This window comes from Siphateles boraxobius, unplaced genomic scaffold (genome assembly GCF_051911475.1).
Source record: "Siphateles boraxobius isolate OS27281-9 unplaced genomic scaffold, OSU_SipBor_1 8, whole genome shotgun sequence".
NCBI classification, from domain to species: domain Eukaryota; kingdom Metazoa; phylum Chordata; class Actinopteri; order Cypriniformes; family Leuciscidae; genus Siphateles; species Siphateles boraxobius.
Genome location: NW_027509208.1, coordinates 5,598,554 through 5,610,825, shown reverse-complemented (window position 1 = coordinate 5,610,825; position 12,272 = coordinate 5,598,554). Strand labels below are relative to the sequence as shown.

The 12,272-nt window shown below is 38.1% G+C and overlaps 1 protein-coding gene across 10 annotated transcripts in view; it reads right to left on the bottom strand.

Annotated features, from left to right (window-relative positions):
• sash1a (SAM and SH3 domain containing 1a) overlaps positions 1 to 12,272 on the bottom strand; it is a 291,967-nt gene that overhangs the window by 13,043 nt on the left and 266,652 nt on the right. For 7 of the 10 annotated variants that reach the window (XM_077220073.1, XM_077220072.1, XM_077220080.1 and 4 more), the window contains 6 exons: positions 8,202 to 8,239; positions 7,829 to 7,915; positions 7,340 to 7,452; positions 5,508 to 5,609; positions 1,913 to 2,042; positions 1,003 to 1,400 (listed from right to left, as the gene is read on the bottom strand). In XM_077220073.1, the coding sequence (XP_077076188.1) occupies positions 1,003 to 1,400; positions 1,913 to 2,042; positions 5,508 to 5,609; positions 7,340 to 7,452; positions 7,829 to 7,915; positions 8,202 to 8,239 (868 nt within the window). The remainder of the gene's footprint in view (positions 1 to 1,002; positions 1,401 to 1,912; positions 2,043 to 5,507; positions 5,610 to 7,339; positions 7,453 to 7,828; positions 7,916 to 8,201; positions 8,240 to 12,272) is intronic. The other 3 variants (XM_077220074.1, XM_077220075.1, XM_077220078.1) reach the window with 1 other exon arrangement.

Below are 12,272 nucleotides of genomic sequence, written 5' to 3'. Positions count from 1 at the left end.
TTTTTCTAGCACTCTCCACTATCTCACAAGGAGTGCAAGTTTCAATTATGATCTGATACACATGACTGACTACAAGAGTAATGAAAGGAGAGAAGCTCAGGATGAGGAAAGATAAAACTTTCAGTATTATCACATATGCTTCTCTTCTATACATTTCTCAGATTATAAAGTTTTGACTCAATACTCCAGTAATCTGAGTCTACAGTAATGAAAAGAGCTGACGTCTTACTGACAGTCTAAGGGATCTCTAACTTTAATAATCGACACAGACATTGGTTGAAGATTTTTTTTTTTTTTCATTTTATGACAGCAGTCTGTATTTCAGTATCAGACTCTGTCTTGAAATATAGCTCAAGTTCATCTAAATTGTGCCCTACAGAAATTCTCTTTAGCAGCTTTGCAGCAGCCTGTTCCTCCAGTGCAGCAGGGGGCACTGTAGATCTGCTCTTCTGGCACACTCACAGACTTCTGCTGAATGCGTAAGAGTACACGCTTGGTGCAACGATCCATGCTGGACGCCCACTTCCTGTTTGAGTCTCTTTCGTCCTCCAGGAGCCAACGCCTATCTGCTTTACTCAGCGTGACGGGCCTAACCAGCCCGGTCCAGTTCAAGTGGCCATACAGGCTGCGTTCCACCACGTACGTGATGTTGAGTTCGCTAACTGCAGTCCTTCCCTTCAGACGCCTTGGTGGAAACAGCCAGCTGCCCACTACTCCGCTCCCACAGCTCTTCCCCTTCTCCCTGGCCAACGGAAGCTCACGAGTGGGAGGGGAGGCAGGCAAGGTGGAGGACGGTGCGATGGTTTTCTGAGCGTTGCAGGAACGTTGGTAGAGCAGGTGCTTGGTGGAGTACGCATAATTTGGGTCAGGCTTATTGCGCTGCCACATGGAGACGGGCGGCCGCTTGGTGCTGTTAATGTCATCTAAAGACACTAAAAGGGGGTGCGGCTTTGGGCGGGGCCTAGTGAGGCCGTAAAAAGCGTAGACACTGTCAGTACTTACCCCGTGAGATAGAGATAAGGCCTTCCGCATCTCTCCGTCTGTAGCTGAGCGGGAGACTTTACCACTGTCGTCTCCCAAACCCTCCAATTCAGAGAATGAGGAGCCACTACCCCCCACTACACCAAGTCCGGATCCGGCGCTACTCTTCCGTGGAGGGCGGATCAGGCCGTGAGGATGTGAGCTGGGGGTCTTCACTAACTTGTGAGCAGGTTTCCAGGCATCAAGGCTGCTGGTGGAGGGTGAAGTGTTTAAGCTATCCGTGTCCCCATCCAGAGAGAGCTGCTCTTGGGCAAGAGAGGACAAAGAGGAGTCTGTGCACTGGGCCGGCTTTTTGTGGATTTCTGCATACAGTGCGTTTATGTCATCACATAAAGGAGCTGCATCTAGACTGAGTGAATCTGCAAGAAAAGGAAGATCAAATCAAAACTTCTATAAACTGAAATATAACAACTTTGAATACACTGAATCTCTATCCTACAACAGATATTAAAATTCTATACCATTTTGTCTAAATACCGTTTGAGTTCTAGATAAGTTTGCTAAAACTTTAGATAAAAATATTTTGATGAATAGAAATTTCAAATGAACAGCATTTATTTTGAAATAAAAAATCTTATAACATTAAATCTCTTTACTCTCCTTTTTCTATCAATTTAATGTATCCTACCAAAATAAAAATATAAATTTCTTAAAATGTTAGAGTAAATGAAATACAAATAACTAAAAGCTAATATCCCATGTTTTAAATGCTACCACTGAATTTTAGGCTGAATTGTAATGTACACAATGAAAAATGTATATACATTGATACTTGCTATAAAATTACATTCAACAGTACATTTCAGTTTTAGGAATATTCTCATAATAAACATCAGTTAATGCCAGTTAAACAATATTCTCTTCCAGCTACCTTGTGAGCCATGTCTTTTGCTGTCATCCACTTTGATGAGTTTCTTGCGAACACGTCGAGTCGAGTTGACCAGCTTGTGAAGCCTCTTGAATTTTGAGTCTTCCTGCTCATCATCTGACTGCTCCACAGACTAGAAAGGGAAAAGTCAGCTTCAATATTAAATCACCCCCTAGAAACATGCATACACACAACATCTCTTCAATACTGACATACACAAAAAAAGAAAATGATCGTTTCAATTGGTATGAACAGATTATGACATGTTTAAGATGGGCTCTTGCTATTAAGGACTTATGAAAACAATGCAGTATGGAGTTACGTGTTATGAAGTTGTGAGTCCAAGAAACACACACAAGTCCTGTTTTCGGACATAACAGATGAGTATGAGAGAGCATTTGTGGTGGATCAAACAAATTTGACCTGAAATTAATAATTCAGAATTTCAGATAGGGACTTATCTGTTGAGATTATTTATGATCCCCCCCGCCCCCAGCCTCAAAAATAACATAAAAAAAATAATTACATCTGACAGTTAACACAGTAGGGGCATAATTTATGATACTGAAACCTCATCCACAAAGACAAAGCCTCTTTAATCCTTTTTACCCAAGTCCCAGACTAGCAAATTGCAAACTCAAAATACATTGTGTTCTCTGCAAACGTACACCACATTATGGGATGACATGGTATTATTTTGACTAACAGGATATAATCGGTGATAACCACAGACTTGTTTTAAATATCCAGGAGAGATTAAGCTGTTTTGACCAAAATGAATGATAGGCAAATATATCTGGTCATCCAACAATCCACACACTTAAGTGCTCAACTGAGATGTTGAGGTTGAAAAAGTGATCTTTTACTGGAAACCTAAAGCTCACCCACATACACACAAAATCTCACTGGTTTACCATTGGCATTGAATAATCTTTCCTAATTATTCAAGGCCACAATGGCCACCAGCCAAAAGGAAGTCGTCGTCGATCGTGAGGGACACGAAATGGAGGATTTGGACAAACAACATCACGGATGAAAGAGCTCAAAGTGTATTCCGTGATGCAAAACTACAATGTCTGCTGCTCAAATCCAGTCACCAGCAAGTTTACTAAACCATATTTAAAACAAGAGCAAAATGACAAAAGAAAGGAGAAAGAAATTTGTCGAGTGTTCCTACCAGCAGTAGTTTCCTCTAGGACAGATGTTAGCAACACCATCTCACACTGAGATGAATACAAACTGTAAACAGTTTTTTTGAAGAAAACTGCAATATCTGGAGGCAGGGGCAAAAGGCGTGAGCTTGGGCGTCCGGAAACACAGCGAGGTCTCCCATATGACCCCTGAACATCCTTTATGGTCTTCAGAGGAGAGAAGGAATGTGGGCCAGAGAGAAGAAAGGCTGGCCTGGTTGCAGTCCATTCATATAGAGATACAGTACATCCTCTGTGATAGTGGAAGCTGGCACTGATCCCACATCAGCTTACTCTGGCGGAGCTGTGATGGGTCACTATATTGAGTGCAGTTGACACTGATCTCATGACAGGGGAACCCTGCAGACACACAGTGAGCTCTGGGTGTTCTGATTAGTGTTAAACTGAGCTCAGATCAGCGGGATGCCCAGAGAGAGTGCCCATCGGTTTAACCGTTAGCAGACCAGGGCTGACCTACTTCCATTTATAAATAGGAGATCATCCACCCAGGGGCCAAGATTCCTACAGAGATCCACTTTCCCATTCAGTCGCTGAGATTCAATTTGCACATGCTTATGTGTGCCAATGACAGACAGGAGGTAATGTGTGTGTGTGCGTGTTTCAGAAACAGCCTTGGGGGTTCAGAGATACAGGGGCTTTTTATGAATAAGACTTTCTTACCTCATTTCCTTTTGCAATCACGAGTAAAACGGTACAATGGGAGAATCTCAAGAATAAATGTCATCATATTTCACCCCAATAAAATAATAATAAATTACTTTTGCAGGCAGAAAATGAAATTGAAATCACAATTAATATTATACTTTTATTTATATTATATATATTGTGTAAAATATTATACTATTACGTATGTGTGGGTGGGGGGTGGGGGGGTGCTGGGGTATATACTACACAGACAGACATACAAAGATTTATACTCTTATAAATGCACTCTTTAATGTGCATTAAAATACTGTCAAAATAAATAAATAAATCAAAGTATTGTTTTGGTGTTTTATGATTTTGGCGTTAAATATATCCTGGACATTTCCTGACACACAGATGCACAAAGCGTGGCAGCGGGGACGGGCAGTGACTTCTCTGAGCGGACAAGGATTTGCTGGTGGAGTGAGTCATTCTGTAGCTGTAAGTGCTGAGCGAAGCAGTGCTGTGGTTTGTTAACATCAAAAAGCATTGCAAAAACAGCTTAGCTGTTGACCATTAGAAAAGGAGGTATAGGTTTACTTGCAGAGGCTGGAAGCTGCTCAAAGTTTCCATGATAACTGTGTGTGTATTAGTGTACTGGAAGCTTATTTCTCAAAAAGGGAAAACTAAATCTACCAAACCTTTCAAGGTTTTAACGAAGAACACATTCATGCAGAGCTTGGGACGGCCCTGTGTGCAGGCACGCACATACACCATATACAAAGCAGTAACTGGAACCCATATAGTGACACATATCAAACTGATTGCAGTGGTTTGTTGGTTTCAAAGCAGAAGAAAAAGCCAGGAGGCGAAAACAACAACAACAACAAAAAACTTTCAGTTAAGACGCACATTATGACCTCTTTAACAAGGGATGTTTAGTGTGCCAGCTCCCCATGCCAAGTAGAAATGACATCATTAATAGGGGTCTTACAGTCAGCCGCCAGTGCCAGATGCTCATTACAACTGAGCCATTGCAACATCAGCGGCTCCTCATGAACACACGACATATCAGCTATTTTGATTTATGATTAAAGATGCACTCAGTAAATTTCCTACATTTAAAAAATGTTACTTCTACAGAAATTAACAGTATTGTAAAAATGTGGTTAAAATTATGTACATGACACTAAATGAGAACTCTAATCATATCAGCTTTTTACATTTTTTAAGTTTTATTTTACTTAAGAGTTGGTCATCATGTTAAGATCACACGACCAGCCTAATAATACTCATGGATGACTGCAGGTACAACATTTTGACAGTAAAATCACAAACCAAAATTTTTTTTGTGTGATACAACATTCACATCACTATGTATGGATATAAATCCATAAAGACCATATTTGCCAGATCAGATCTGTATACATTCTGAGTGCACCTTTAATATAATGACTACAAAGCATCCTAAGCTTTATACATCCTAATGTTTCCAACAAATGAAAGTGTGTGTTCAGTGTGGTTATAGCTGAAATGGGGATGAATTGGGTTGACATACGGACTGCCACTGCCTGAGTTTATAAACCACAATGTCACTAGTCTGAAGAGATTTAACTCCACACACCAAGATATAGTCAGTACAGTGAGAGACATTACTAACACTTACTGATGGGGGAAAATAAACTTTGATGAGACTGAATGAGGTTATGTTATTAACACACCCACTCAGGTCTACAGTCTGGGTGGTTGGGTATAGTACTTACATTGCAGGCGGAGGAGAGGTTAACAGTGGGACTGGATCCATCAGTCCACTCTGATGTGTCTGTACTGCTGCTCAACTGTCTGTTCCTTTCATATTCCTTTAACTATGGAGAACAAGAGGTCAAAGAGAGCCGCCCCCTCGCCCTCAAACTCACACACCCTATCTATTACAGAAATACAGTCTGAGAATACCCCACACAAGCATGTATACACACAAAACACAGGCACATATGAAGGCGTCATGTCCATTCAAAAAGGGTATGATCATTAATCATTAGTATTTATTTAAACAATTCAAAAGTTTGGGGTCGGTGAGTTCTTTAGAAGAAATGTATCATTTCACTTTGTAAGAATGCATTATATTGTAAAGACATTAATAATGCTGTTGCAAAAGATTTCCATTTCAGTTATTTCCTGTTCTTTTGAACTTTTTATTCATCAATGAATTCTGATTTTTTTTATTGTAGCTTCCACAAAAATATTAAGCAGCTAAACTGTTTTCAACATTCAAAATATGATTTATTTATTTATTATTTCAGAATGTCATAAAATGTAAGAAATATTTCTGATGGTTCATGTGATACTGAAGACTAAAGTTATAGCTGCTGAAAATTTAGCTTTGCATCACAGGAGTAAAATTCATTTTAGAAATAAACTAGAAAATAATTTAAATTATAATAATATTTTACAACATAACTGTTTTTACTGTTCTATTTATGATCAAATAAATGTAGCTTTGGTAAGCATAAGATATTTCTTTAAAAAGCATTAAAAAGTAATGACCCCTAACTTTTGAACGGCTGTGTATTTATACAATAAAATGTATAAAATATATATTTTTTATATATACACAATTATAATTAATTATTTCGGTTAAAAAAAGGATGATTAAATCCCACCCTTAAGTCACCCCAATTAAAAAAAATTCGCACTGTAGCAATGTCAAATCTTCTATTTCTCATACAATGAAAATGCACTAGGATCATTTGCTGATCCCAGGTTGATTTTCATGCTACACAAACACTGCACCAATAGACTTTCCTATCTTAAACTTATTAAAAAATAAATAGGTGCATGACGCCGTAGGACACACAGAAATATACTATAAAAAGACAGAACACAGAACAAGTAAAGCAACATTAATACAATAAAAAAAGATACATTTGCATTCAAACATACACACACAGACAAAGGACAGACAAATATTCCAGCATGCTTACAGCATGTATGATGTCAACTATCCACAAAGGCTCAGCATTGATTCAAACTTTAGATCCAGTCATTCAAGACTGCTCATAACAGAGATAAATCAACTACCAGTCCAAAGGAAGAAAATGTGAAGCAAAAGAGAATTTAAAGATTATAGAGAAAACAGTTGGTTAAAAGAATCAATGTCAGTCTTGTGGAGAGAAGAACGCTAGATTCAACAATAATCTATTAGGTTCATTATCAGATAATAATTAATCATTATCATGTTCTCAGAACACAATAACAGAAAGAAAAAGAGGCCTACAATCAACCAAACACATCTGAACAAATGAAAAAGAACAGAAGAGATCCATCCAACCAACCCCAGCTAAACCAACTTCAGAAATTAGTCACCAAAGACCCTCCATCTCAACATGATTTGCACTAAGGAATCTACAGCAGCCATAAATTCCAGTGTCAGTGCGCATGTGTTTAAATGCATGTGAGTGTATGTAAGAGTGTGCATGTGTGTTTTGGAGGAAGGAAGGAGCAGGGCGGAATCAGTCCGGGTCAGTAAAGTTAGTACACATGAATGTAAGCAAGGGAAGCTCATTTGCATTATTGTTGGGGGTTAATGGGGCTTTACCCGTGCCAGCGCCTCCTCCACTGTGATCATCTTCTCTTTCACCATCATCATCAGCTGGATCCGTTCCTCATCGCTCATAGTGATCTCACTGGCCACATAGCCAATGTCCTCACCTGCAGGGGGGTCAAAGGTGAGTAACAAGAACAAGGGACAGTCCCTCCAGGGCAAGTCAGTTCATTCAGCAACCATCATATTGATCATCTGTTTGTCAAGATCAAGTTACAATAACATTTCAAATAACACCGTGCCACCATAAATTCATAAATTAATTTTTCATGGGCGAAATCTGGTTCGAGTAAACAAATAATAACAAAAACCAAACAGACTTTTTAAGTGATAGAAATTTAAATGGAAGAAGAAATAACGGCTAAATATGACAGCTGTAGTTTCCTCTGAGTGGTCTGTCTCTTTTACAGTGCCTCTGAACAATAAAAACAAGTGAGTAAAATAGTTATGAAGGTTATAAATAGTTATGTTCGTTTTTATTACCTTTTGACGTTTGCCTTGTGACCCCTTTCTGCGTCTTTCGGAAGTTTTGCCAGAAGGATTTGTTTTTCTTCTTGTTGTCCCATTTTCCTGTATGTGACAATAGGAGAAAGCCATCAGGACCATCAAACTCATGACTATTTGTACAACTCTGAAATACCAAAATATAATGCTTTACAAAAATAATTTACTCCACATTTTTTATCTAGCATCTATGTGTCTGCCCATCTACAAGTCAGAATGTCTGTTGGCGTTACCCGTGTAACCCCCAAACATTCCAGTTTGGAATAATCCAAAATTAATTCCGACTGAATTTTCCCAAAACCACCAAAGGTTCATCATAACAGTTGAATAGTTTTCATAATGAGGAACAAACCTGATCCGTCCTCAGAGCTGGATTTGTGCAGAGAAATTCTGATGAAAAATAAATAAAAAATACAAGAATTAAGACATGTTTTATAAAACACTTCAACGTCTCATTACTTCTATCAGATATGCCCTTATCTACTTCTGATAGGCAGCATGTATGTGTGGAGGCTGGATTTGTAGAGTGATTAATAGAGCCAGAAGAGGGCAGTGTGGAGCTGTTCACAGAGCACATGTCAGGCTCCTGAGGCTCACAGGGCACAGATGAGACGCTCCTGAGATGCAGCCAAACAAGACGAGAAAGACAGAAATTGAGAGGGAGAAAAAGGGAACAAGAGCCACCACAGGACAAACATTGCCCGTTTATATTTCCACTTCGCTCCTCTGGGTCACGGTGCCCTTGGAAAATACCAAAATAACACAAAATCTAACACACAGACCAGCACTCCTTTATGGAGTCAATAGGTAAACGTACAGCACTAAGATTCCATAGATTTCATATTGATAATGACAGAACATATTTGGTCTATTTAGACCATTTGGGTGTTTGCAAACAGTGATAGCATTTTTTGTTCTGTTCTGCAAACAGTTCTGCCTTTGCATTAAATGAAAGCAACATATTAATAAAATAAAAAAAAGTAATTTGAATGTATATCACAATCTACAATTGTTACTTTATATCTCGCAATTCTCATAATTGTCAGATATAAACTCGTTATTCTGTCTTTCTTCCTCAGACCTGCGAGTTTATATCCAGCAATTCTGACTTCTTTCCCTCAGAATTGTGATGTAAGCTCGCGATTGTGAAAAATAAGACAGAATTGTCAGATAAAAATAGTATGTGTTTAAATGTTATCTATGTAAAATGTTATAGGTTTGAATGTTAAAGACAGTGCTGGGTAGATTACTTTTTTAAAATGAAAATTTAAGAGACACAATTTGGAGTATTAGGGAGAATCAGTGAATTATGGATAATTTACTGCCATTTCGTGAAAATCAAGAAATCATGTAATAAATAAAAAAGTACCTGTAGTCGGATTACTACATTACTGATGTGACAGCAATATATCTTTACTGTCCCTTTTTATCAATTTTGATGAATAAATAAAACGTTTGATAAATGGTGTCCTTGCTGAATAAAAGTATTAATTTCGTTTTGACAAATATATACATAAAAAAACTTTATATATACACACACACACACACACACACACACACACACACACACACACACACACACACACACACACACACACACACACACACACACACACACACACACACACACACACACACACACACAAAAAGCATGTTTGTAGAAAAAAGTAGGATTTTTAAAAAAAATTTAATTTAGTGTTTTTTTTTTTCATAAAGAATAACTGGACATACGATCCTGATTTTGGAAAATTTTTAGTGTTTACATTCCCATTGGCCATGTGACAGACTGTCAACAGAGCCCGAAACACAGAGGCAGAAGAAAACATTCTGTCTCAAAAGTGTTTGTTCTGCAGATGAGAACATGAACGCAAGTATGCAAGTGTAGGCCTGTGTGTTGTGGTTTTCTCATCCGAGTGCATTCTTGCTAATCCTTGGGTTAAGAAAACAATCTCAACCTAGTCTGCTCTAAAGTAAACAGTGAAAGTCATAAGCATGTGCACCTCTGCGCTTCAGTCTGGTTTTCTCCACAGGAAGAAGGTGTTTTTGCCAGTCACTTGTGCTTAAATCATCACGGGTGCACACGTGTCTGTGTTTCATCTGTTGTCCATGTGTCTCAAATACATCAATGACATCCTCACTGCTAAAGCTATCAGTGTATCTACACACACACCAGAGGGTAGTGTGTGTCTATACTATCAGGTCAGACAATACATGTTATTACAAAGACTGTGAAAATCTTGTTGAAAACAGATTTCTGCATTCTTCAGGACGTACATTGCACTCTGACCAAATAAATACGTCAGCACTGCTCTTTTACCCAAGTGACATAGGGCATGATGGAGGCCTCCCTAAATTATCATATCATTATGCTGCCATGGAAGCACACACTTTCTCTGTTTAACCTCTCATTCACCCCACACAGAATCCAAAGGGAGTCTCCTGCTTATATGCTAACTGCATCCCATGCTAAAAGGCCCTATTGAAGAGCAGCTCAGTAAATTAGGCTCCATTCAGGATTTCTGCTATTGACGGTTGTATGTGTGCTAGTACTGTGTGACCAGAATACAATAAAAGCGTGTTACAGTCCGTCAGTTAGGTTCTTTCTTTTCACAGAGTGCCTTGTGTCTTTACTAGTGTGTGTCTAGCAGAATATAAGACCTCCGAGCCGCATTCCTTCACTGCGAGTAACTGTCATGTTCACTAACTCTGAAAAAAAGAAAAAAAAGAATAATCCCTGGCTTGCTGAGATTGTTATTCAGAGAATGTGATGAAAGAACATTTCACACAAAAATATTTGCACTCTACTCTCTCCACACAGTTCATCTGTGTCTTTCAATTTTAATATGCGGCATGTCAGGGATTGACAACCATATTTACTACCAGTAGTGACTCAAATGAACAGGTTTGGACTGAATAACGTCTGTATGAAAAGGTAACCACAGTCAAAGACAATAACTACATTTGAAGAATGAATTCTGCTGGTTTGGCTTTTTTTTTTTAAGTGTTTGCATGATCGGAAATGATCAGAAAATGGCCTTCCAGTGTGTGAGTGTGAGATCAGTCATATTACTGTGCCAATATGTCATGTGCTTGATCGGCCTCCCTAATTACTATTAAATTAAGGGGAACATCATGTTCTCACAGGTAATGTATCACTACAGTGATCCATGTTCACTGCTCTTTTAAAACTAGGAGTGGGCTGACTTCCTTTTTCCTCTCGTCAAACTGCTGATGAAGGAGGAACATTTCTATCCCAGGGTGCACCTGGCTGGTTTGCTTCCTTACACCTGGCGTTGGAGTTCAACACACGTATACGATCAAGCACAAAAACGCATATACAAAGATCGCAAAGGAAATGTCCAGGAAATGACCTTCACTAGAGGTCATGGTAAATGGAGCTCGAGGGATTTCCTTAAAGCCAAACACAAACACACTATTCTGTTATGTTTCTACCACCTTATGTGGGGAAATAATTCAGGAAAAATAAATTGAAATTTACTTTAAGCTATTAAGAATACTTAATTTAAACAGATGTACACTAACGTTCAAATGTTTAGGGTTGGCAACACTTCTGCTTAACAAGGCTGAATTTATTTGAAAAAAAAAATACAGTAAAAAGAGTAATATTTTACAAATAACAGTTTTCTATTTAAGTATATTTTAAATTGTAATTTATTCAAGTGATGGTGGAGCTGAAATTTCTACTTCAGTTTTTTGTGTCACAGGATCCTTCAGAAAACATTTTAATATGCTGATTTGGTGCTCAAGAAACATTTCTTATCTATTTTGAATAGATCTGTGCTGAACAGAAGTGCTGCCTAATAATTTCGTAGAAATGGTCTTACTTTTTCAGGACTCTTTGAAGAATAGACAGTTCAAAAGAAAATCATTTATTTTAAATAGTAATGCCATTGTAATGTAACTATAGATTTCTGTCACTGTTCATGAATTGAATGCATCCTTGCTGAATAGAAGCATTAACTTACTGAACTTTTGAATGGTAGTGTGTATTAGGAGGAAGACTCTAAACTAGCACACACACATCTCTCTCACCATCATCAGGATCTTTCTGGAGGCCAAGGCTTCGTCCTTCTAATCATACAGACAGGAAATCGGGGGAATGTGGCAACGACTTTTTTGTTGGGTATGGCATTTCACTGATAATATCACATAACTCTTCTGAAGAGTAGGATAAAGTCATAAAATCATACTGAGATTATTATGACAAATATTATAATAATGATTTGAACTGCAATATGACAAACATCTAACATGTTACTTCTGCTTAGACACAAAGACTAAAAGAATAAATAGGCATACAAGCTCTCACAGAATACTCTATAAACGGAAATAGAGGATCTTTTCTTCTGAAAAATATTTTCTTTCATTTCAAATGATATTTTAAAAATGAAAATTGCATGGA